Source organism: Falco rusticolus, chromosome 13 (genome assembly GCF_015220075.1).
Source record: "Falco rusticolus isolate bFalRus1 chromosome 13, bFalRus1.pri, whole genome shotgun sequence".
Taxonomy (NCBI): domain Eukaryota; kingdom Metazoa; phylum Chordata; class Aves; order Falconiformes; family Falconidae; genus Falco; species Falco rusticolus.
In genome coordinates, this window is record NC_051199.1 from 25465077 (window position 1) to 25492308 (window position 27232).

A 27232-nucleotide genomic window follows, 5' to 3' on the forward strand; every position below is an offset into this window, starting at 1 on the left:
TCTTTTTTTAAGGCTACTTGGAGTTGGGCTTGTGCTTGAGTCAAACGTATCAGCCCAATTGCCAAGGCTGGAAGTCCCAAGGCCTTTCACATGTTCTGGATTTAGCCTATGTCTGTCTGGGACAGCATACGGTAATGACGAGGATCAGTTGGGCACAGGATGGTAGAGCAGGCCATAGAAAAGAAACAGTTTTATTTCAGTGTCATAACTGGGGATTTTGTGGACCTTTTCTCTCTTAATCAGCCTTCAAAATCAGCTCTCTTTCAGTTTATGACTCTGTTTCAACCCTCCCTGCCCCATGCACACTGAGCTCCTACAACATAGTGTCACAGATTTACGTAATGGACTGATTCACATCACTGTGCGGATACAAAACCAGTGACAACACAGGGCAATGAGCTGATAATTAAAATATCAATGAATCCCCCTGAGCAGAAATTTTCTTTTCCCCTTGGATTTCCAACTTTACCCTCTTGGCAGGTGGCTCCTTTCCACCCTGGGCTACAAAGGCACGTCCCGGTGATGTGATGACAGAGCGCTCCGTTGTGACAGTGACAAGCGTGGCTGCAGCCTGGCCCGTAGCTGTCCCCCTGGCAGGCTGCAACGAGAGAAGTCCAAAAAACCCATCAGGAAGCATCAAAGGTGGCATCGGACACAGCAAACCTGAGCCACAACCCAGCACAAAGGAAATTAGTTTGGAAGTGGCTTCACGCTTTTCCACATCATAAGGGTGCCTAAGTCTGTATATTAACCACGCCTGACACTAAATAATGTGGCTTAAAAATATGTATCATAGCACATTCTGAAGAGGTTTTTATCGAAGGGCAGGATCGCTCGGGTGATGGATCAGCTGTCATCCCCTGCCCTGCGGAAAGTCTTTGTGCTAAACTAATGGTCCAGCAGAACCGCCAGCTTGACAGCCTGGGTATTTATTTGCATCCTGGTAAGAGAACTGACAACTTCATTGTTTTCAGTGTTCATTTTTCACAGCTGGATGCCTTCGCTCACCCAGAGTCTCATTCTTTGGTCAGAGAGGGGTGATATTTTCAATGCATTCAGTTAAGCAGCTGGCTCCCAGGTGAAAACTTAACGCAGCCATCTCGCAAACGTACACTTGCTGCAGCTCCATTTTCAGTGCAGCTGCCTATGAAAAATGGTAGTGATAAAACTCCTGTAAGTCTCCATTGCACTGGAGATTTGGATAGCTTTAACGGCTGGAAAACACACAGTACTGCTGCCCTGTTTTCTTCAGATATCACCCAAAAATTACAAAATGAGTTGAAGAAGTTGGATAGCCTCCTTGCACAGTTTTTGTGCCTGCCTTGCAGAGGCTCTCCTTCACTTGTATGAAGCTGTCAGAGCCTCTCATCCCTGCAGCGCTGCTGGCAAGCATTGGAGAGGCAAAAAAAGCCCTGATCCATGATCCAGAAGAATGTCACATTCAGCAAGTTCAGGACATCTTCCAGGATCAGACACAAACATTGATTTTTCACCAAAACCTCTATGCCTTTGAGGGTGTCAGTGTGCAGAACAAGGTGCAGCGCAGTGGGAGGAAATGTCCCTGGGGACCTAAAGGAGGCATGAAACCACCTTGACCTCAGGGGTGAACTTGGTTGACAGCATCTGACCCATTCTCAGCCCTTTTCTTCCCATCTGAGGACTTCCAGCTTCCCAAGGCAGTTCTCACAGACACCATTTCTCTCAGGACTGCTTTTCAACAGTGCTCATTTTTGTCATCGCTTGGACCCCATCCACACTGAAACCACAAGAAAGTGCAGGAGCTCAGTCCCATCACAGTTAAAGTTTGTTCTGCAAATGAGGCTTGGTTGCCAAGTTAAAAGTTCAGCCCATCCTACAGAGCTCTGGCTCAGTTTTGGGAGCAGAACTAAATATTTCCACAATACAGAACAGAACTGTATCGTAACCAAGCCAAAGGAAAAAGCAGCTCATAACCAGGTCCCCTGACTTGTTCCTAGTGGTTCGTGTGAGGTTCTTGGCGTGTGCGTGCAAAGCTCTTGTTATGCTTACCGAGAAGACAAAAGACTTTTCCAGTGAAAATTCTGGTAATAAAGCAGAAATTCCTGGAGAAGAAATTTTTATTCTACTGGGTGGATACAAACATTTTTAGCCTCTTGGTAGGGCAGTCCTGATTATCAAAGCACTTTCCTGAAGATTAAGATAACAAGCGATGTATTAAAGCTATTTTAGGAAGTTCCACAACTGAATGTACAAATATCCCCGGGCCTTTTCTCCTTTCTTCATGACAAGTGCAAAGGGAAGAAGCAATAGAAAGGTTTAAATTATTAGACTTCCTGCTTCAAAATTTTCCTCTCAGTGCCTTTCCTCTGTAAGAGGAGGATTTCTTTGTTCGCAGTCTTTAAAATCCTTTTTTGCATGCAGAGTAAGGAACACATGAAACTGGAGGTTTTCTTCCAGACTGGAAGTCAACAGCCATCAAAAGCATCAGGGAGCACAGGGAAATGATGGACGCTAACACTCTATAGGGTGTCCAGAAGCTTTGATTTCATGCAGCTCCTGTGGATTATTTCCCCCAAAATTGAACTTTGGCTTTAAAAGAACAGGATATTTGCAAAATCAAGTGCTTACACCCCGTGAAATGTCAGACCCCTGGTTACCAGCACCCTGAGTGGAGACTCTGACAGACCCGATCTTTCTGTGCTCGTTTATTTTGCAGACCAGCGTGGTCTCTTTCTTACCACAAGGAACTGCTTCTGCGAAGACCCTGCTGAGCCCCAACAGCTCCAAAAAGAGGCAGTTTTAGTACTAATACAATCAGTTTGGTGGCGGGTTTTTTTGGCAGGCTTTTTTGGCAGGCTGGAGTGGCGTTTGGTTGGATTTGGCTCTTTTTTTTTGTTTGTTTGTTGGTTTTTTGGATTTTTTTTGAGATAGCAAAATTTGGGCAACTTTGATGGTTGTAGGAAGGTTACCCCTCTGGCACAAAGAGGTGCCACATGTCAAGTCCTGGCTTTGGTACCACTGAGGCATCACAGCACTCAATGAAACAGTTTATTAAAAAAAAAAACAAACCAAACAAGTAACACACTTTTCCTAAACCTCTTTCTCAGAAACCTAAGATATCTCAAGCGGACACTCAAAAAACCCAAACCCCAAACTAAAAAAAAAAATAATAATCATCGAAGACAAGCTTAAGCTGAGGCAGACCTTGCTTGGCAGATTTCATCCCAGATTAATACAATTAATTTACAAGCAATTGAAAAACATGGTCTTGTAATGGAAAGCATTAGACAGCTTCAACAAAAGGCACTACTGTTCGTATTGCCCGTAATTAGATAGCAGTGTATAAAATGCACTGCATGGCCAGCTTAAGATCAATTCAAATCCCATGATGTCAAAATTATTCCTCAATATCCTTCAGCACACTGCCTGCAATCTGATTACTTGAGCACGAGTGCTGTCCTTCCAGCTGCTAGAGCTGGCAAGTCCCAGGAACTGGCAAGGTGAATATTAAACACCCAACAAGGATGGGGAGTGGTGGGCTGGTATCTCCAACCCATGGCTGCCCTACTGCGAGCAGCTCTGGAGGGGCGTGCCCAAGCTCCAGTCTTAAAATCGAAATGAAGATTCATCGTTTAGCCAAGAGAAAAGGAGGCTACCCTTTGCACCATTTACTGACCTCGCTCTTACAGGCCAAGGAGACCTCGGAGGCTTTGGCATCTTCACCAGCACGAGGAATAAATCAACCCAGCATAAAGCTCTACCGGCTGCAGCACCAGAGAATAAATAGTTGGTTTTTTTTCTCATGTGAGTAGAGGGGGGCACAGAAGGCCATTGACAAAGAGCTGCATTTCTTAATTGAATTTAATGAAATATGTAACAAAGCCTCCCATCCCTAATGCAGTCTAAGGAGCAGCAAAGGGCCAAGGTGACACATCGCTAGTGCCGTGGCTCAGCAGTAAAAATGGGCTGCGGCCAAGAAGCAAACACTGTACCTGTTCAGCAGCACCTTTTCTGCTCTTCGGTATAGCTACACGGCTCCGGCTCTGCACTTATTTCACGGTCAGCTCATTAACCTACATCCAAAAGGGAGTATCACCACCACCATCTTCAGGTGGTGGGGGATGAAGAGCCAAGTGTTCCTATGGGTGGGGGGTACACGGAGGCCAAAAGGACTGCAATAGTGGGATGTTTGCAGAAATATCGAAAAAATGAAAAGATTCACCAGCATTGATCCTCCTGTAAATCAAAAGAGCAGGGGATTTTGCAAAAGCCATTTCAGAAGACAGGTTGCGTTGTGTGGTGGGGGCAAATGAAAGAAAATATTTGAAGAGCAGCACAGCCCTCAAACAAAGCTGATTATAACATGGTGTGTGGCTGGAAAATAGAATTGTTTCAATACAAGTAATATTTCTCTCTGTTTTCTGAATTAAATCAATTTCCTATTGCAGAAATCTGCAACCTATGGATTAAAGAAGTCTTAGGAAAGTGTTCAATGATAACTCAGTAAGTGGGCTCCCTGTGGACCTGCTTTGGACCCCAGCTCTACAACACACTCCTGCAGATGGCAGTCATATTTTCAAAAGGAGGTATAGACCATGACATCATCCTAAAGCGAAACTAGGAAGCAGAGAGGCTAAAACCTGAAAATCTTAACCCCCCCCAACGTATTTGCTAAATTTTGCAAATAAGCTCAGTGATCTCCATGCGTACTGCCACATAGCTAAAGAAAAGTTTCATTTCCCATAAAATTTAGCAAACAGTTTCTCAGAAGAGTCAATTTTATATATGCATACACACCAACATACAGAAAAATCTTACTAGCTTGAAGACTGTTGGGCAATATATACTTGTGAAAATCTAGGAATTTCTAAGAATTAGTTAAAAAACTATTTTGTCATGCTGATATAACAAAATAGTCCCAGCTCTAAGTTTTCCACTTTGTGTATTTGTAATATGTCACTTTATGATTGATAATTAGGTGAGATACACCAGAAACAGGGATACTGCATTTCACATCTTAATGTCGCACAAAAATAAAAAGCAGAGATTCATCATATGCTAGGAGACAGCCCTGCTATTTAAAAAACCCTGATGCTTATAACATTTGACAAGTGCCAACAGCTGTTAAAAAAAAAAAAAAAAAAAAAGTTGATCATTTACACAGCTACAAAAAAATGTTCCCTTTTTTGGCATCTTTGGAAAAGAGTGTGACCTATCTAAAATTATACCCTGGCAGGTCATCCTACATTCCCAGAAGAACCCCGTGTTAGGGCTGGAAGGATCTGGGCACAGGGATGTGAGGGTGGCTGTACGTACGCTGCTCGCAGGTCTCTCCCAGCCAGCCGGGGAGGCAGCTGCATGTTCCCAGGACGTGGTCACAGCCAGCAGCATTCTTGCACTTGCACACCTGGTGGCAGTCAAGCCCAAAGAATCCATCTGGACAAGCTGAAAATGTAAAACATTTGTTTTTAGCAGAGGTCCTGCTTTCTTTTTTTTGTATAAACTCTAGCTCACAGACCTAAAAACACGGGGCATTGCTCATCTTTTCACGGATGCTTTGTCACACGTCACTCTCTGACTATGCTTAAGAGCCAAAGTTGTTTCAAGGGTTAAGCCTGTACAATTCTGCTACGTGCATCTCAGAAAAATGTGACCCATTTTACACAAGCAACAGATGTCTGCATAGAAAAACACGGCTGAGAATACTGCAAAGCCAAAAAACAGGAGAGAGCATGGATCTGGATTCACACAAGCCAGTCCTTGCGCTTCCATAATTGACAGAGGAAAAAGGAAATGATCCAGTCTAACGCAAGACCACAGGACCATCCCTGATGATCTCGCTGCCTTTTGAAATGCAAAACTTACGCTCCCATTACTGTTCTGACACTTCTCTAAAGATTTTTTAACAGTGAACATAAGCCATAGTGTTGTAGTTCAGTGCTGAAATGAAAACCTGGCAAAGAGAACGAATAGAGAAAACCAAGACATATTAAATGTAGCAAAACAACTCCAGGCACTCCGTACTTCCATCTAGGACACATAAGGAACAGCAGCCCCATGGACCCAATTTACATCTGTACCAGTGTTGACAGCAGTGAAAATAAGGCATTGGTGCTTGTCAGTGGGCCACATCACACCCCAAATGCTGCATTACAAGAACACTGAGGCTGCCGTGCAGAGTTAAAAAACAAGAAATTTGGAATAATATTCTCTATGTAGCCCAACTTTAACCTTTCTGTCTGCATATATATGTGTGTGTTTTTAGATGATAGAAGTACATGTACAATTATGTTATACTAAATGATAATAAATCTGTAGATACACACTGGTATGTCATTCTTTCCACAGAATCCCAGAATCACTCAGTCTCAGGAGTGATGGTGCTCATTAAATAAGCAGTTATTCAATAAAATTTAGCTCTTTGTCCACCTTGTTCAATATATCCTCATACTTCTACCATGAAATTCGAATGACTGGCTTCCCAATAGAGTCTTATGATGATGACCATTGTATACACTACCCAGCAATCCTCCACACTAACTTCACAGCTCTCTACCATGTCAGAATAACACTGTTATCCATATGCATCTTCCAGTGTTAGACTTTTCTGTCCCTTTTCTTGCCCTGTGTCTTCTTTACGCCCAGACTCTCGGTCCCAGTCTACTTGTACTGCCTCTTCCACAAATGTAAGTTCAGTCCTCTTGCAGAAAGCACTGCTGTCTTCTGTGCTCACAAGGCGGGGAAGTCCAGTATCCGTAGGCGCAGGTAAACCTGGGCCTCCTGACAGCAACGCGGCGGTGTAACACACCACGTCATCTGCTTTGGCTTTTCTACTCTCAGAGCTCTTCTCAGCTTGCAACTATATACGATTGTTTCACCTACTCCAAGTGAAAAGGCTGCTCTTCCCTTCATGCTGTCCAGACTGCGGCGGCTTCTTTGGCATAAGAAAGGTGTCAGACTTACACCGCTTTCCGTCTCAGAAAAACAGAAAAGTGCCTCATACTGATGTAAAACCGTAACACATCCATCAGCCTCTGCTCAGTTCACACTGGGGAGAGAGCTGTTATCAGGTTGTAAGGAGGAGACATCAGCATGTGGTTTCAATCTTTATGTCCTTATTTATTATGCTTCTGCAGCGTGTATGGCAGAGCATACAAGAAAGGACTTCTACTTAACCCTAGGTGACTTCAAAGGCTGACAAAGTTTTTCTTTGTTTAATGAAGGGACTACACAGTGCTGTCAGCTATTTCTAGAAATGCACCATATTTATTTTTCCCTTTTATCTTATTAAAACAGATATCTTGCTGGGCTATCATATGATAATGATTAACTGCTGAAATCCCAAGAGAGAAGCCCTGTCAGTCTGTCCTGCGGTAACACTGATTTAGACAGTGGTTCAAATTCCAACTCTGAGCGCTGCATTTCACAAGGGCTCTGTGTTGCTGTTACTAATGCATCAATTAATAAACATACTGTAGGAAAAGTCGGAGACTCTGCTGCCTCCAGTTTGTGGGCTAATTGTGTGGCATTTTGGGATACTCAGCCAGATCAAGCAGCAAACTGGATAATTCTTCTGCTGGCCTGATCCCATAACTGGACATGTGCCCTGGGTCACACAACACATAGCAGAGAGCAGCAGGGAACAAAACTGAACCAAATTTCAGTGCACCGGAGACAGTCACAACCTTCAAAGGGGGAGCAGCAGATGCTCAGCACTTCACAGAATTAAATCAATTATCAGAATTAAATCAATTATAACAATTGCCTTCCCAAACAGGAGTAGAGCAACCCCGGTGCAGGGCAGGGTGGCTTAGCTCACTCAGCATGGCATGGCGCACCTGTAACAGAGCTGTGGGCACAGACGGAGAACACAGGCACGTCTTGACCCCTTTTGGGTTTGCTGGGGGCTGCCTGGCCTGCCTGACACTAGGAACCCATGGCTCAGGATTCCTGCGTGTCAGATGGTTATATTTATTTGGAGTAAACATTGATATATTTATTACAAGAAAGATTGGTTTTGGAGTTGGCATTGGGGTTTTTCTTATTGTGGTGTGCTTTTTTGGTTTGCTTGGTTTTGCTTTTTACTTGCCTGTTTAGCTGTAAGTGCATTAAAACCAAAGCCCTGCAGCAGTGGGTCAATACAGTAGGCATCTTTTCTGGGGATAATGCTACTTAGGTTATCAAGATTTAACAAGAGAGAGAAAGTATTTCAGCCTTATTTGCAAATGTTAGCTATTTTGAAACTGAAACAGTCCTGTTCCTTTTGCAACTCTTTTGAAAGAGTTACAAGATTCACAAGGTTCATTTTTCCAAAGGACTGAGCAGGGCTGAAAGGTGGAGCAGGCATTTACCACCTTCAGAAATATCTAAATATTTTTTTTTTTTCAGAAAATATCTCAATAGCTTTATTCTTACCCATTATTATTATATGTGATCACACCGCTACTGGAGAGGCAGCAGCAGGACTGAACGATACCAGACAAACTGACTCAGAGTAAAGCAGAATTGAGATGCTGATGAACAGACAAAAGTACTTTGAAGAGTGCGAGGTCTCTTGGCAGTACCCGTGGCTGAGGGCACAGAAGTTCAGTCAGCTCAGTTCAGTGAGTAATTCACAGCAAGGTCTCACAAAATGGCAATCTGGAGCAACAGCATCTCCTGCTACTGGTTAGCCTGGAAACTGTCCAGTGCTGGTGGATGATGTGGTTGTGGCTGTTTTCTGTGTTACTGGCAGGAGCTATATGCAGGTACATACCAATTTGCACTGATTATTGCATATGTGTTCTGAGCCACCACTCTTCATGTTCTTTTCAGAGAACACTGAATCACATACAAGGTCTTGGGTCATACCTCCAAAATACTCAAGTCCAGAGAATTAAAAGGTTTGCCTTGATTCAGTTAAATTGAAATATGACCGAGGCATTGCTCCTGCCTCAAACACCATGACACATTCAAGCACAATGGTGCTTTTCCTTTGGGTTGGCTGTCTTGCCAGGGGATGAACATCAGTTACCGGTCAAGATACTGTAGCACATCAGCTGGTAATATGACTGCTCAAAATAATAAATACAGGGTCGCGTGTCCAGAGTGCCATAAATCCCCCAAGAGCTTTCTAGAGTTGTGAGTGCACACCCACAGAGGCAGAGAAAGCTGGATAAGCCTGGTTAACTTCACCATAAAGACAGATAACACAAAAGCCCAATGTTGGGACTCATCAAGGGCTAAAATTACATTAAGAATGCTAATAAATAATAATAAGACAATATGGAAATTTGTGGGAAATACAGAACTTGAAAATGGCCACGGAAGTGGTGTTTTGCAACAGGGACTGGCATGTAAACCTATGAAGCCCTACTTCATAGCGAAGGCAGCAAATTAATGAAAAGGAACAGCAGTACTTTTTGCCACCTGAAGAAAGAAAACCAATTCCAAAAAAACCCCAAAGGCAAATTTTGATACTTCTGCAATTTCAGCTAGAATCTGGACCTCATGCTGCCACAATGCAAAATACCAGAAGTGATGACTATGCGTTCAAACATACTCATTGTGCATGGGTGATATTAATATTAATTATTATTTAATGTTAGATTTTGTAAGGTTCCGTCTTCTCCTATGACTTTGAACTCACAAGGCTGTAAAAGTTTCAGTTTCAACATTTCTGTGATGATGGAAAAGTCCTTCCCAGCCACGGGATGAAGCATCAGCCGTATGTGAGAAGTTCAAGGCAACTCCGCTGTGTTGGGTCTCAATCCCTACATTCTTGTCTGCAAGGCACAGAGCTTGGCCAACGTGGGTGGATTGCCAAGAGGACGGCAAAAAGCACATCCCTGCCAGAAGGAAACCCTGCCAGTCTCTGAGTCACTAAAAACAGAAGTGCTACAGCTCCTCAGAGAAAAGGTGCCAAGAAGGTTCTACCAAGGGCAAACCACCCACACGTTTCCTCCCTCTTCGTCTTTTGGCACAGCCAAACCATTCTGGCTGAAACTTTCTATGTGAGAAGGTAACACAAGTCAGCTCGGAGCAAACACCCTGCCTGCTTGAGAGAAAACATGTGGAAAATAGGGTCTCTTGAATGGTAAACGTTAAAATCTACTCTCCCCTCCACAGTCGTCTTTCAGGAATTTAAGAAGATAAAAACGTCCAATGTGACTGCTTTGGAAGCTGTGACTTGTATTTTTTTTCCCCAGTAGACATCACTCAGGCTTCTCCATATTCCTCACACCTACTTTGGCCAAGGACTTTTAGCCTCTTTGTCCCCATTTTGATTCCTGCTGGAATGAACAGACCTACACCACAACATGGATAACCGAGTTGCTTTTCCAATTCAAAAGAAAAATGATAAAAAGGTTATACTTAAGGAAACAGAGTTCAACTAAATCATTTTAAAAAGGGACATAGTGGAGATACCATGAATTACAAGGCACACTTTGCAGCAGAACCTTGAAAAGAGTATTTATTTTGTATAATAATTCCTGATAAGAATGAGAGGGAGACGACAGGCAGCATCTGAGCTCCTCAGTGGGGTGCTTTGCTCCACCACTGGAGGGCTGTGGAGCAGCTCCCTTCCCATCAGAGGGCAGCAGCTGCCTGCCAGCGCCGCCGCTTCCCGCTGTCCTAGCTCGAACGCTGCCTTTGTAAGCTGGCTGATAAAGCTGCTTTCTAAGCCAAATTATTGTGACTTTGGTTTAATGATCACCATTTGCAGACTCTTCAATCATTTATACTTACATAACTTTCACGATGTCTGACTGACTACGTGTTGTTTCTGTTGCATTCAGGATCGTATTTTTTATGACCCGCACAAATGTGCGGCACGACAGCAGCCGCCTTAGGCGATGCCACAGACTGACTCGCAGTAACGTATCTAAGGAATCCAGTCCAACTTTTCCAACACTTTATCAAATGATCAGGTAATAGAAAATTGATCTCTTGGATTTATTAAAGTTAAAAGTATGCCTGTTCTTACAGAGCTCCTTTGGGGCGATGCACAGATGCATGTTTTTCTCTGAAATATTTCAGAGAGGCACAAGGAACAAGCAAGTGTAAGGCAGGACAAGCATCTTTCTGCTCAGTGTTCAAATAGTAAGACTTTGCTTAAAAAGAGAGTCTTCATAAAAAACGTGACCTAGCAGGAATCTTAAGCATGTATCTAATTTTAATCAGGTTAGAACATGTGCCAAACGTTAGGCACCCAGCAAAACGCTTTGCTGAGTTAGGATGGAAGTGCACATTTCAGTATCATCTTCCAGTTAAGTTCAATGGTTTATTTAGATCTGGTGCTGTAACCTGTAAACCCAGCTCTCTGCATAACAACAGCCCGTCTGCATAAACCCGAAAGGGACCAGAGGGAGCAGCAGTACCTCTTCCACAGAAGGTTCCGGTCCAGCCCGCCGTGCAAGTACAGGCTCCGCTCACGTGGTCGCAGGCAGCTCCATTCTGGCACCGACAGCTGTACTCACAGCTAGGGCCAAAGCTTCCCGCGGGGCATCCTGCAGCAGAGGAATCAAAACCAGATGATGGGTTAATTCTGGAGCAGCTCAGGAATCAATGGGGAATTTTTAGATACATGGGAATTCTTACTATTTCCAAAAGAAGAATCGAGGCATAATGGTAATGCCTTAAAATTGATATGATTAAGTGTTCTCCTTGGGGCCCAGGTAGGCTGGGCTGCTTATATTGAGGTCTATTTTAGAAAAACACCAGGTTGTTGAAAGACTAAATTCTGCACAGAAAACTAACATCATCTGATAGCTGCAAAGCCCGTGACTTCACAGGTTCTGCTTGATGACACTTTGCACGCTGGTCTGGAGTTGCTTACATGCACATCACTGGGACTTCATCAGGCAGGAGGGGGGAAGCTCCCGGCTTCTGTGCCTCCTTTCGAGACCCTATCCTCTGGTTTCCTGCAAATATTCTTTCCCCAGAAAGCTGGAGAAAATATGAAATGCAGTGGCTTCCTTCAGAAAGCTCCTAACTGATTGCTGTATACTCTACTTTCAGGCTCTGCTTTGAAGAATTCAAGCGAAAACATTGCATCTGGGGGACAGATTAACAAATGCATTTCCACAGCAGTTAATGTAAGGAGTTTTAGAAGATTTGCATGGTACTCACTATCAGAAGAAAGAAAACAACGCTTGAGAACGAAAGTAATTTCTTCCAGGATTATAAGAAAATCAATTAAGAATAGGGCCAGTTGCCTAATTCATATTTTGGACAGGCTGAAATACAAAGATATACTTGGCTAAACACAATATTACAGGGCCTCTACTCATGTTGGAAGGTCTTGTGAACTCCCCTTTAAATAAGTTACATAGGTTATTGCCAGATTTCTTTTAAAAGTGTATGATTTGAACATTTACATCAACATAAGTGATTTTCTGGCAATCTGAAAGAATCACAGAGAACAGAAAACAACAAGGATCCTCAAAGACAACTCTGTGTCTGGACTAAAGGGGTGGGTTCGGTGTTGCTGCCGTAGGTGGGCACTGATCAGAGCTGGTGTGAATTCCACTGCTCCTGCAGCCCAGTGACTGCTAGCTAGAGCCAACCCCTGCGTCTCCTACAGAGCCTGTAGGTCGGGATGGCAGACGGAAGGATAGCAAGGTGGCTTAAGTACTTCCTTGCTTTCAATCATCTGTGTTGGAAAATGGGCTGTTGTTTAAATGTGGAGGAGTTTGAATGCATTTTTTGCACTTAGAGGTGAAATTCACCCCAGGCTTGAACCGGTACAAAATCCCGTTTGTATCACCTCCTATTCCCAAAGCTGCAGCTCATTGTGCATCATGCCTCCTACACTACTTTAACGAGTAAATACACAGAAGTGCACTTGTGCCTTAAAAGCTTGATCCTGTTCAGCATTTACTTTTCACTTGAAATTTCAGTCAGTCTCCAGAGAATCTATGTGAGTAAAATAGTATTCCAGTGCAGCAATAGGTGTGGGACTCTCAGCTGAGCTTTCCTCAAACCTGCGGTGTTTAGCCTGGAGCTGAGACTTTCAAGGTGACGGCAACAGGTCAGTGCACTTCACAAATGATTTTGCAGTCCACATCACAGAGAATCTTCCCCCTGCTCGAGCCGGCACAGGCTGCTGCAATGCATGCCGAGATACATCCATCCCACCGGAGAACCTGAGCTGCCTGCAAAGCCGCAAAGGGAAAGAGCCTGACCTGCAGCAAGAGGCTAGAGATGCCTCAAGAGCAGAGGAGCTCCCCAGGGACAGTAAAGATCTCACCTCCAAGGCAGCATAAAATGTTTAGGAAAGTATTATGGCTTTCATAATCTTGTACACATGCACACACACACACATATTTATGTGTGGTTTTTATACATACATATATGCATTTTTTTTATACACACACAGTTGAAGTGGGGTACAAAGCAGACTCAATAAACCAGAAAACCCATAGACAGAACATTAGGGGTTGCAAGATGTTTTGTCAGCCACAGTGGCTTCACTGATTACCTTGCCAGAAAAGATTACAACCAGCTATTTGGCTACTTTCTCTCTGCAGAGATGCTGTTTTGAGAGAGGTCAAGAGCGAAAGAGAAGTGGAGTTGGCAGCTCTTTCTCTGGGAGCTGGTCTTCCCAACTAACTGTCCTTCCATTCCCTCTACGCCAACAGCAACAAGAGCTGTAAGATCAACTTTCCAGGGTTTTTGTCTTAGGTCACTGTTTCAGATTAATTGCTTTGACATTTCTGTGTGACACCAGCAGTTAATTCTGCCTACACTACTGAGACTCTGATAGCTACATCTGTGCCACTGTAAGGTTGTTAAACTAATAGATAAAATATTTATTTTATTTACCAACATCAATATAATCAATAATAATAATAGCAACTTAACTATGCAACTTACTGCCAGAAGATGAAGTGGATACCAAATGTTCGCATGGAATCAAAAAGGAAATGGGCACATTAATTGGAAAAAAAAAATCAAGTTGTATTAAATATAGAGATATTGCTTCTGTCTCAAGAAGTTCCTGAGTGACAAATTGATCAGACCTGGGGAAACACATCAGGAATTATCTATATGCCTGTTTTTATCCTCTTAAGGCATCTGCTATTGACCTCTGTTAAGAGACAGATTAGTGGAGAATATGGGCCTCTGGTAAGACCATTGCGTATTTTTGATGTTAATAGAGAACCCTAAATCTTCCTGATATTTCTTCTGTTATGTACATGCGAAGCACTTCTATATGCCTGGCCTTAAAAAAAAGATTTATGAAGAAGTAGTGCAGACATAAAACTGAATAAATAAAACCGATATGGAAACTTTTATGCCACAAGCCAAACACACATCAATCCTATCACTCACACGAAGTCTTAACATTAAAAATAGCTGCTGAGTCCAAAACAAGTCTGAAAATAACTTTTCTGGAATCCAGATTAGGGAAACCATCTAACCCCGATGAAACCCGAGAGCCCTGTGACGCGCTGGGCAGACCGGAGGCAGTACAGCCTGGAGGTCTTCCTGCAGGGAATTAGCAGGAAAATCACAATTTCCGCTGCTCGGTTTTTGCAAATTCCCTGTTTTGACAAAGTGGCAACTTACTCCGTTCACAGTGTCTCCCAGTGAATCCCGGCTCACAGAAGCAGGAGCCAGTGATTGGATCACAGCTACCGTCGCTGTTATTGCAGACACACGTGTTTTCACAGCTCTGTCCCCAATGGCCACTATTGCAGGCTGCAATGTAAAATGGTATTTACATTGAGAATCAACTTGGAGCTCACCCGAAGGATTCTTTTACATCTAAATGAGAGAGCAGAAAAGATGCAAAATGGCCCCTTAAGATACAGGAGCGCTGGACGGGACTCTCAGCTGCAGCGTGGGGCACAAACCAATGGAAAGAAATACAATTTTTGCTGATTTATTTCAGCTGAAAGTAGGCAGATATTATGTCATCCACCTAAAACTAATCATTCATAGTGAATCCATATCAATCAATCCACAGTCACAAACAAGTAATTTCATGAAAATAAAATACCAGCTATTGACTCATTAGCAAAACTCTGCATAACCAGAATAGCTAATGGGTAAAACAAGACAGGTTTGTGAGCACCCTTCACATTTTCCTCAAAATACTGGGAAATGCAACATGGACACAGACAGAGAAACCTCACTACCTTTGTTAAAGCAACTTCCTGCTTTCATTCTAAATATCACGTAACACTGACGTGATTACAACAACGTACCACAACATCTCCTTCCTTTCTTGTTAGGATAAAGATGAAAGTGCCAATTAGGGCAACAGAAACCTGGTTCTGGAGCTGGGCATCTGTTTCATGCCTGGGCTGCAACAGTTGGAAGAGCTGCCTGCCTGAGACATCTCTACAGGACAACTTTTCCCATATCTTATCCTGAAGAGAAACAAAAGCTTTTTTGGCCATGGTCTCTTAATTCTTTAGACAGCTAAGAGAGTTGTGGAAAGCTATCTAAATTGCTCTATATGTTACCAACTGATTTGATTTTTAAAATACCCATATTGGTGGAAACTTCAGATTTTCCCAGAGTTTTCTTCAGTACCAAGCCTGAGAAGCCAGGTCCAAAACTCATTGCTGCCAACACTGGCAACTAATTTATATGATTTTATGTGTTTCAGACCAAGCTTAGAAACAGGTTTGTGTTCTGTTGGCTTTTTGCAAGAAGGATCATAATGAATCAAGCAGAAAACACACGAAACAGGAAAAAGACAGAATCAAGCAGGATGGCTTAACATTTATATGGTGCTATCCAAAAAGGGCAAATCTGCACTCTTACACTGCCATCAGTATGGAGAACAATGCTCAAGTCAACAGAAGGATGCTTTGCTATTCCAGAGAACAGAATTTCTCCTAACATTTATATTCACAAGTTAAGAAGTGACCTTAAGACACACAACTGTACATGCCACTCACTTGTTGAATAAATCTCCCCTAAACAAAATGAAAAATTGAGAATTAATCTTGAAACTAATCTGCGCTGAAAATGAAAAACAAAACTGTCAGTCAAAATGCTGACAGGACAGATGGTATTGGGCAAAGGGATCCATAGTGTTGAAATAAGAGCTTATATCAATACTTTGCGCTTCATCAGCCATCTATTTCAATACTTTGAACCTAGATAATTAAGGATTATAACCACCCAGGCTGTGCAAACCCGTAAACACACAATTTCAGAAGCAATAAGATTAGCAAAAGTATATTAAAAAAACTGTAATAGACTAAGAACAAACAGAGCTGGTTCTTACATTTGCAGAAGTCCCTGGGAGATACAGTGTGCCCTGTGGAGCAAATATGCATTTGACTTACGGTGTTTGCAGTCGTGGCCGGTCCAGCCGGGGGGACACGTACACTCTCCAGTGACATGGTGACACTGAGCACTGCTGCTACAGCTGCATAACAGCAGGCAATTTTGTCCATAGTAACCATCAGGGCAGGCTGGAAACAGATGAACAGACTGCAATTTCACCTAGGTAATAACTCAGGCATAGTCTGATCTTTTCAAACAAGACAGCAACAGCTTGCCCCCTAAAACATGCATTAGCGGAATCCAGAAATCAAAATTGCAAAATGAAAGAAACATCTGTAATTTGTATATGAGGTGTCTGGCGCTGAGTCCTGGAAAGCAGGAATAGCTCGAGTGACTTTTGGGTACTTCTGCACATCAGAATCAGTCAGAGAAGGAAAATGATGGCTGAGCAAACATTTGTCAAAACAAGGAGAAAAAATGTGCCACTGCTGAGGTCTTGCAGGAAGCAGCGCTCGGAGCCTCTCTATGCCAGCACGACAGCCCTACTCAAGCAGCTTTTAGCACACAGAGGCTGGATAACAAGCCGTGCCACAGTAGCGCAGAGCAGTTGCTTGAGCATATTCCCATGGTCTCAGGGGATCTGCAGAGATAGCACCGATACTACTCCTTCGTCCTCACTGTTATTTAATCTTAAATTATATACATCAAGGAGCGTTGCTGCAACCATAACCCGAGTGATGCCATATGGGCCAACGGGTCAGCACCTCTTTGCGGACCAGGATTATATTGCAACCAGGATTATAATGCAAGTATTGTGGCTATTAAACATTTTATTTCTAAGTACATATTGCCAGGAATCAGGTCTAATGATAACATTTGGGATGCAGTGTATTTCTAAGTACATATTGCCAGGAATTGGGTCTAATGATAACATTTGGGATGCACTTTAGCTGGTCATCTGCATTTATCTGTAATCTCCCTTTAGTAAGTAATATAAAATCCAACTTGGGGAATTTCTGAAGCTGAAGAGTGCTTTATCTTGGAGCAGTTTGTCTAATGTAACAAGCATCTCATGAAACAGCAAGAAGGCAGGAAACAAGCCATAACCTAAATTTTCAAACTGACTTTCTTTTCATGGGGAAAGCCGATGTGAGGACTTACGTGCAGAGCAGGATGGCCCCGTGTAGCCAGGGGGACAGTCGCAGGCTCCCGTTTCTCTGTTGCACTGTCCCCCGTTGGCACAGGGCTCACAGGAGGACTGGCAGTCTGGTCCCCACCGGCCAGCTGGGCAATCTAGGGAAAAAAGCACGTGAGATATCCCCAGTGCCATTTTCTGTTCCAAGGCAGTTACAGATTTCTACCGTTACCTTTGAGAATTTAAAACCAATGACAAATCTAAGCTGGATAAAGGATGGTTATATTATCCCCACAGATCTACAGCACTGTCACAGTAAACCTTCTGAAAGAGTCAACGCCTCTGTACTGCAGCATGCGAGAACACATCTACAGAGAGACCCAAAGGCTCTCTCCCAGCTTCCACCAATGGTACATCTGTAATGTCAGGACTTATCTGAAAAATTAATAATTGCACTCAGCAAAGGAAATCTCCAGAGGGCAGTAACCTGCAGATAGATGCAGGAGGAGAGGGCTGCTACTGTGTTTTTGCTGGGCTGAGTGGGGGTCAGGATGGTCATACAGTCCTGAGGGACTGGGTGCGAGCCCAGGTCTCCATACACCTCCATCTCTCTCATCAGGTTCCTGCTCTGTGGCGCAGTGAGCCACAACCTGGCTCCACACAGAGCAGATGCTCCTCAGCACACAATAGCCAGAGCTCTGCAAGTGGTAGAGGGGTGTCCCACGGCCCTTTGGTAGGGCAGTGTCCCCGAGACTTTTTTCATCCCTTTACTTAGTTACTCACAATAATGCTCTCCTTTTTAATTCCTTCCTCTCTTCCAGGTCCTTTGCTTGCTGGTTCCACCCCAGCTTCTTTGGCCAAGGCCCTTCAACAGCTCCTGGGGCACACTGTGTGCATATGGCAGCACAGTCCCAAGCTCTGCCCAACTAGCATAAACGCAGCCCATCATACAAATCACCATTAATTGGACCAGAGAGACAGGTCAGGGTGACTGAACCATGCTCTGTTTTTCACAAGCAATCCCACATGTGGATGTCATATGTTCTGTAGCAAGACTTATCCTTTACCCCTTCTGCAAGTGAAGCATATTGCATTGCAGCAGTTTTTTGGTGGCAAACGGAATAATTCCACTTCTTACCACGTCTTCCAGAGTAAGACACTCACTACCCTAGTCCCATGTCTTACACACCTTGCTCACACGTAGCACCAGTCTTCCCAGTAGGGCAAATACACTGCCCTGTCTTTGGGTTGCATGGTGCTTCTCCACAGCTGCACCTCTGCCTGCAGTTTGCCCCGAAGCTCCCAGGCTGACAAGCTGGTCAAAAGAAACCCAAAGACACGGTTAGCCTGAGGCAGCATGTTGAAGACATTAGGGAGGCACCACCACTGGTGATTTTAAACTGAGCTGTGCCGGTATGATGTGATCAATCTCAGCATCAGCATCTCAGCAACCGGTGTTTGTAATTATATTTCAGCGGAGCTCTAGAAAATCTGTCCCTGAAGCTCTAAAAAGAATTATAGTTACCTGAATAAATGCTAGTTTTAGTAACTGGTCTCAGCCTTGTGCCTTGACCTTTGCAAGCAGTGTGACACAGCAGTTCCTGGGCTCCAAATATCAGTTTGGTTTCAGTGGGGATCTGCCAACTCATATCAACAACTGTACGTTTCGATTTGCAACTTCTGTATCTGAACAGAAGTTTCCTGAGTAAGTTTTCCCATCCAAAGTGTACCTCCCAGCAAAACATGCAGTGAGTACCTACATAAACGGCATTTTTCTCCATGAAACCCAGGTGGACATGGATGTTTGCAGACTCCTGTCTCATGATCACACAAAACATCACTAGGACAGCTGCACCTCAGTTTGCAACCAGCCCCATAAAAGCCAGGCGTGCACTCTGGAAAATGCAAGTAGTTACAGAATACTTAGAAGAAAAAGGAAGAGTTAAGAAAACTGAACAAAAGTCAGAAAACAATTTGGCAGAAACTTGCAGAAAATGTATTATAATGTACGTATTAGCAGTGCCGATAATGAAGTGTAAATACTTACTAAACACTTGCATGGACATTTCAAAGAGGTTACTGCTTAAATACAACCCAGAAACAGAGTGGCAGAATACTTAAGGATATATACAATTACAGCCATTACAGAATTACTCTTCTTATCTGTCTGTACCTTCTGCTGCTCTCTGCCTTGGTGCAAAGCCAGTGCCAGGCGAGGGATGCTCTCCCTCAGAACTGAGCATGTCACGAATGCTAAAAATATTAAATATCTTCACTATTATTCTCCACCAAACCCCCTAGAACTAGTGTCATAAATCTGACACGTTTCTGCCTGCCCAGAGAGGAATCTGAAGGGAGAATCTTTATTGCATTACTCTATTACTGTCTGGAGAGGGCTACTGAGACATGCAAACATGAATGTGGAATACAATTCTCTTTGAACTACCCCCCAAAAACTACAAAGACTAAGTTGAATTCAAAGACCTGCAAATCTGAAGGAAAAGTCGCATTACTGAAACCGTTTACAAATAACCCCACAGCCATGAAACGGATGTTTTGCCACTTATTTACTGTCTGTGTGGAAAAAGGGAAGAACAAAAGCGAAAACTCCCACAACCATCATTATTTAGGGTTGTATTAGAATTCAGTTTCTAGATTTCTGTCGTCATTTGATCAGGCTAAAACTCCTGCAATCATAAAATGTATTCCCCTTAATGTCCCTGTAAGCCCTGTGATAGCAGGTACTCATGGCGTTTGCCAAATGAAAAATCAGACAAAATAATTAGTAGAATAACAATATATTAGCAGCAAGCAGCCACCAAACAAAGCAGATGGGAGGAAGAACGCAAAGTAATGCTAGGACAAAGGAATAAGCAAACATAGGGAATCTGGCTTTCTAGTGTACCTTTCTGACACTTCTTGCCGTGATAACCAGGCTTGCAGGTGCAAGTCCCGTTCCTCGCGTTGCATTCCAGCGTGTGCTCTTTCACGCACTGACACTCCTCCGAGCAGCCAGCTCCAAAGGCCCACCTGGGACAGGCTGCAGCCAGATGAAAAGGAATCATTAGCTCTGTAATTATGCATGAGTTATTTGAAATTGCACACTGCTGCAGAATGCAACTGCTGCAAAAAGCAAAACATTCATTTTACTTTCAGCAAATACATCCACATTCCTATGACAGTGCCTATTAATGTGTGGGTGTGTAAAATATAGTTTACATGATTCCATTATTAAGTAATTCATTTCATTTCAAGCAATACATGGTGAATGCAAGAATGAGAAATGTTTCAAAGAAAACTTAGTTTTAATGAAAAAATATTTGGATACAATCACAGACAAAAGCTTCCATACACACGAAAAAAACCAAACCCGAAACAATCACACAACTATTTTTTAATCTTGCATAGATGTAAGCGCAAAGAAACATGACCATCTATTTTTCAACATTTTTGTTTTGATTCTTTTTATTCCCATTTAACATTCCATCCTCATCCTGCACCAGCTAGCCTTGCTCCTCAGCTCCAGCTCCAACTGCATCAGCAGCCACTAATTCCAACTAGACTTTAACCTCACCAGCAACCCTAACATTAACCTGCGCATCCCAGCCTAACCCTACTATAGCCCCCGCCTTTGTGCACCAGGAAATCTCAGTCCTTATGGCAAAGATTAGTTGCAAAGGGAAAGATTAATGAAGTTTCTGGGGCTTCCCACCACACATCAAAAGTCACACCCTCCTGCTGCCCCCAGCTCCTCGCAGAGCCCACAGCCTTGCTTGTTTTATACGCTACGTCAAGTTTTTAAGACCGTTATGTCATGCATGTGTTAAAAGAGAGCCGAAAAATTATGGGGACTTACCAAGATGGCAGAAGCGCCCGTAGAGCCCAGGGTCACACAGGCAGGCGCCGTAGAGCCTGTGGCAATAGCCGTTGTTGGCGCAGTTGCAGGGCCTGTTACAGTTTTTCCCAAAGAGGCCTTTCGGGCAACCTTTGGAGTGCACAAACACAGCAAGGCGTTAGCTGGGAAGGGTTAAAACACGAACACCAAATCGGCTGTCTTTCAGTTGCTGCTGTAGAAAGCACCACCTGCCTCATTGCTGACCTGGGCACTGCGCAGCCCATCCTCACCAGGCACTTGCTTTTTCTCACCCTCCGTCTTGCTAATTATTTAACCCAGAGCCACTGCAAGGCACGCCGCAGGGTTACAGTACCACGCACAACTACACCTAGACAGGAACGGGGGGGGGGGGAAGCGGTGAGGTGTCAGGCACACAGGACAGCTGGCAAGACAAGGGGAGCCGTACCATCTTCGCAGAGCTTGCCATGCACGCCGGGCGGGCAGCGGCACTGCCCCGTCACTGGGTCGCAGGAGCCTCCGTTCTGGCACTTGCAAACAGCGGCGCAGCTTCTGCCATACGTCCCGGGGGAGCAAGCTGCGGAGAAAGCAGGGAAGATGGATGGGTCAAGAAATCCTTTCTTTCTGCTAGAAATGAAGCAAAATAAGACTGCAGTCATCAAAACCAAGCAGGGAGAGTGTCTCTTTAGTCAGGCAGGCTCTAAACCAAGCCATATTCTTTCTATATGAGGTAATGCAAATCCATCTGATACTTACTAGATAATTTTAAAAGGACACCTGAATTAACCAAGCTTACTTATGTGAAGTACTGTGTTACTTAGCCAAATTCTCCCCTGTATAGGCTACCCTGCACACAGTGCACAGGACTCAAAAGAAATCGCCTCAAGTACAAAGCTTAAAAATCAGAGCACAGTTTTGAATATTTGGAGATAAGTATTTTAAATATTTGTTTTTCTCCCAAATACTATTATAAAAATAACATTGTGGTTTGTTACATAGTCTTTGAAATTCCCCCAGTGCTCGTGGCAGCAATGGATCCAGACCAGCATGGGATTCCTTCCTAAAGCCCTCATTGCTCCTGCACAAAACAGATCGTGAAATGAAGCCTTGCTCCTGTGTTTGCAGCCTGAGCTAGCCGAGTAAACACAGTTCTGGAGTCATCTGACTTAACTGACATTTTATCAATGTACATTAAGAAACTTGACATTTCACATCAATTTCCATTCAGCTTCTTTGTTACATTATTAGAGAAATTTAGTTCCAGTTTTCTCAACTGTTTAGTTTACCCTTAACCCATAAACTATACTGTATATTAAGAAAGCAAGAGAAACGAGTGAAAGCAATCATATATGACTAATTCACACACATTATAACTGCATTTATCATTGCCAATGCCTACTTCATCGGATGGCAGGTTTGGCTTAATAACACAGTCCCATTAAAGTTCTTTACATTCCAGAGGCAAACTCCACCAAATTACCGGCATTTATATCTACCATAAATAAAGAGCAATAATATTATTATTTATGAAGTGAACTAAAGAATTTGGAACCTCTCTTGAAATTTTTATAATCCATCCTGAACCACTAGAGCACCATGAATAGGAGTAAGAATATCCGAACTTGGTAGCTTGACCTGTCTTAGGCAGACTAGAAATTATCGTTTTAATCCTCTTCGTTCCTACTCTGTCAGCTGCCCCCCATGTTTACAAACCAAACTCATGATCAGCCCCTACCCTGGTTTCAGCAGGGATAGTTTTTTAGGTTTTTTTAGTAGCTGGTACAATGCTGCGTTTTGGATTTAATATGAGAATAATGTTAATAACACACTGATGTGTTTAGTTGTTGCTAAGTAGTTTTATACTAAGTCAAAGACTTTGCAGTTCTTTAGGTCCTGCCATCAAGAAGGCTGGAGGGGCACAAGAAATCAGGAGGGGACACAGCCAGGACAGCTGACCCAAACTGGCCAAAGGGATATTCCACACCGTAGAACAAAATAACTACAGATGGAGAATTAGTTTCAATAATTTGCTGTTTTTTCTACATTTCTGTCCTTGTGCTGATGCCTCGTAAATAATCCTGATGGCAATTAACTGAAGAGTGCTGTCTACTGATGCTAAGCAACAATTCCTCATCAATTGTCTCATCAGTGACAGCAGAGACTTTCCGAGGATGACGGCCCATCAGGCCATACACCGGGAAATGGAGGCACCCTCCGCAAACATGCAGGGCACTGGCTGTGTAAGTTGCAGACAAGCAACAGTCAAGTTTTGCCAAACTGCAGATGAAGGACAGTGCATGGTACATCAAGAAATCACCGCTACTGTCTTTCCAGTTGGTTTTGACACATACTTCTGAAACACAAAGATCTTCTGCCAGGAAGCAGGAGAGTAAAAAGCTGTTACAAAGGGCACTGGCTGACTTGGGAAGAGATTTCTGAAAAATACAATTTCCAATATTAAAAATTAACCATCCCAAGAAAACGATGCTAGTAATAAAAAGAATGCTAAAGAAAAAGAACCAGGCACAAGTTTACCAACACAGAAAAACAAAAGAAGTTAATGTCTTGGGATGCTATAATGGAAAAAATGACGCTTGGTATACATGTCCACCCAGATTGTCACACCACCTGCTGGGACAGACTTCTGGACGTCAGCGAGGCAAGTTGTGGAACGAAGCATGGCAGGCAAACTTTGGCACTTTTTAGCAGCAGAGTGAATAGGAATGAACACCAACCAAATACTCAGGAGGGGTACTCTACCGTACTGCACTGGAGGGCAAAGACCTCGCTGTTTGAGGGTTCATATCATATCCAGTAGCATCCCTGACAATTTCTATTTAATGTGCCACATTACAATCAAATTTTGATCTACCTCTGAGACCTTAGAGAGCTTTACAGATTAAAAGTAAAACAGCTTATTTGTATTTTCTACCTACCTGCAGTGTCACAGCACTAGGACAAAGCCCCCACCTTTCAAGCACATCATACTCACTTTCATTACAGATAATGCCGGTCCACCCAGGTGAGCAAACACAGCCACTGCGTTCACTGTTACATCTGCCTCCGTTCAGACAATCCTCACACCTCAAGCTACAGTCATTGCCAAAAGTGCTATCAAGGCAAACTGAAATGAAAAAAAATAAATACAGAAGGCTTTGTGAGCATCCAGACAGAACATTTCCACAAGCTCTTGCCTATCATTCCACATGCACAAGTGCAAAAGGAACCTACACAAAATTTACAGTCTGAAAAAAAAGTATTCACTTTGCTAACATTAATATTGTGCTGCTGCAAATACCACTGATTCATTGCAAAAGACAGTCCCAAATGCAGATTCCCAAACTTTCCTCTTCAAATTCTCAGTCTAAACAAAAGGAAAGCTGTGACTTTAGCTAGAATTTTCTCCTTTAAATACTGTAATTCCCCAAAGAGCACTTAAAATTACTTTTTAAAAACAAATATTTGGCCTTCAGAAAAACTGAATTTGCACATAATGCTTAATAATATTGTATATAACCAAAAGTATTTCTTGGGAGAGAATCTCCTTGTGTCCTTGCTAGGCTATCCTTTTTGTCCTTCTATTGCAGTAGGTGGATGCGGTGCTATTTCAGTGATATTTTTAACAGCATAGTTTCAGTGTTATTCTAGGAAAACAAAGCATAATACACATTTATCAGTTCCTTTTTCTCTTCATGGATATGAAAAAAAGGGTTGGTTTATATGGGAAACCTTATACGAAATTGCATTCCTCCCTCAGCCTCCCCACCCCCCTTTTCTCCCTTGCACCCGCAGGCACATGCACCTTCATGGTCTCCCTTTGTGGAGTCCACTGAGAAAGGCATTGAAAATAAATGTTACTCCCTGCTAAAATACCTCACTGACATTAAGATCCTATCGACACGGTCAGTTTATTGCCTGTGAGGCTTTATGGCTGTGGCTGGAGGCTTCTTGGAAAGGGATTTTGAACAACACCCGAAAGCGAGCTGGCAGATTATTTCAGCTAACAGTAAGTCAGCAGGCTGGTTGCTTTTCACCAGCAATTTTCTATGTGAGGCCAGATTTCCTCTAGGTCTCAGCACCCAACTGTTCCTTTTTTCTGTAGCTGAGCAAATGCCTAAGCTTTCAGAGACATTCAGGATCCCAGTGCTCCCACTTGGAACAAGTTACAAATTCATACTTTAGGAGAAGAATACAGATTACCATTAAAAATGTCATGCTTCTACATTAAAAGTCATACAAGCTATAGAAAATATTTAATTACTTGCATCAGCTTATTGCTAAAGCATGGGCATTTTTATAATATAGATGGCAGCACAAAAATATGTTTGAAAGCATAAGAAATAAATTAATAATTGGGAGGTAAAAGAAATTACTACACCATTAAAAGTTTCATTTCTCCATCACCTTTTCCTACAAATCATCACGTGCTGAAAAGCCTCAGCTTTAGAAAAAGTGCAGATGCTCAGCTATGACTGATTACAACCAAATTTATGTGGCTAAATATAAATAAAACATGCAAAAACTGGTCAATAAATATTTGATTGTGGTTTCTAGGCCTGATAATTTTGCCTGTGGTTATCTCATTTATCAGTTTCCCAATTGGTTATCGATGTCGTTGAGTCTGGCTGGATGCTATGTGATTTGGGAGGTCTTAACAGTTTTGTTCATAAAAATAAGTTAATCTTTTATTAAAGGCAAGACCAGTTCCTGGGTTTTGCTGTAAGGCACAGTTCTCAGATGAGTAATTAGAGCTCATATAAAAATCACAGGACATACATAACAAAAATAAGAAATCCCATTCCTGCCTGGTGACCCACCAGCACATGCTGCACTCATCAGAAAGCAAGCACAGTGTTTCAACTCATAGTACTCTTCAAGTGGGGAAGTTTCCAGCTTCAAGTGGAAAGACAGAAGTCATGCGAAGTCCGGGTGGGATGCAAAGCTGCTCTGCACCCAGTCCTGTGACTTGTGTGTTTGCCCCCAGCTGTGCTGAGCCCTTGGCCAGCCTGAGCTCTATGTGGATGGGTCCTTGCTTTTCCTGGAGAACACGCCCATAGCATTAAGAGACCTGAATCTCCAAAGGGCTGTGTGTTACCCCAAGCAAGAATACAAATAATTTGAGCAAAACCCCCTCCAAGTATTATAAAAGGGCTTGTAAACAGGCACACATGCCCCCATAGGAGTGTTTCCCAAGGGCTTGCTCTCAATAGAGCAACTTAGCAACTTTGGTGGTTTTTTGATTTTGTGCGTTGCAGAAACCCACGCAATCCTCTCGTCCCTGGGAGGAAGAGCATCTCTCTTCGGTCTGTTGCCTCCAGGGCTTTGTGCAGACACCCAATTTTTCCAAGAAGCCTCTCACCCCTTGCTTCCTGTGCTGCTCGCTTTTCCCCTGCCTCCCTCCACATTCCCCCCCCACCACATCCAGGCAGCAGCAGCCGTGACTGGGGAGCCTCCACGTTCCTCAAACATACCCCATTTGGGATGGCGCATGTGATGCTTCCTCCCTGCTGGCACGGAGGACAGGCAGAAAGCAGGATTAATGCTCATCCCTCCTCTGCTCCTCCTGACAGCTTAAACTCAGCGAGCCCTGCATAAACTCTTGCCCCGGATCCTCGTTCCGAGCCCATTCCCCCAGTTTGCTGTGATGGCTAGAAATGATGCTGTTCACTCACCGACCCTTTGCACCAGGGTGAGCTCTCCTCGTGGGTCTTCATCCTCATAGAGGGCACCAAGTGCATAGCGAAGGAGCTGGGGGGAACCTCTGAACTGCAGCCCCGGAGCCCCAGCGAGCCCCACCGCCTCCTCGGCATCTGCCTCATCTCCACCTAGGGCTGACACACACATGCCAACAGGATCTGGCCCTGAGTCTTCCTCCATGACACTTGCCTTTCATTTTAATTTTTTTTTTTTTTTTTTTAATGCTGGTAGGTTTCTAGCTACACCCCTGTGCAGTCTGCACAGCAGCTCCAGTCGATTCATTTTCTCATCTGTATTTATAAACAGGGTTTCTGCTATCCAAATAAGAGAAAAGGGGC

The 27232-nt window shown here is 43.3% G+C and overlaps 1 protein-coding gene across 1 annotated transcript in view; it reads right to left on the reverse strand.

The window, feature by feature from the left end:
* The window catches only part of LOC119157044 (multiple epidermal growth factor-like domains protein 6), a 200822-nt gene that overhangs the window by 22102 nt on the left and 151488 nt on the right, over window positions 1–27232 (reverse strand). The window contains exons 12-24 of the mRNA XM_037407565.1: window positions 26870–27028; window positions 24190–24321; window positions 21646–21774; window positions 21201–21329; window positions 20250–20384; window positions 19105–19239; window positions 18534–18659; window positions 17371–17502; window positions 16269–16397; window positions 14533–14664; window positions 11340–11468; window positions 5296–5424; window positions 470–598 (exon numbers count right to left, since the gene is read on the reverse strand). Coding sequence (XP_037263462.1) covers window positions 470–598; window positions 5296–5424; window positions 11340–11468; window positions 14533–14664; window positions 16269–16397; window positions 17371–17502; window positions 18534–18659; window positions 19105–19239; window positions 20250–20384; window positions 21201–21329; window positions 21646–21774; window positions 24190–24321; window positions 26870–27028 — 1725 coding nt within the window. The remainder of the gene's footprint in view (window positions 1–469; window positions 599–5295; window positions 5425–11339; window positions 11469–14532; window positions 14665–16268; window positions 16398–17370; window positions 17503–18533; window positions 18660–19104; window positions 19240–20249; window positions 20385–21200; window positions 21330–21645; window positions 21775–24189; window positions 24322–26869; window positions 27029–27232) is intronic.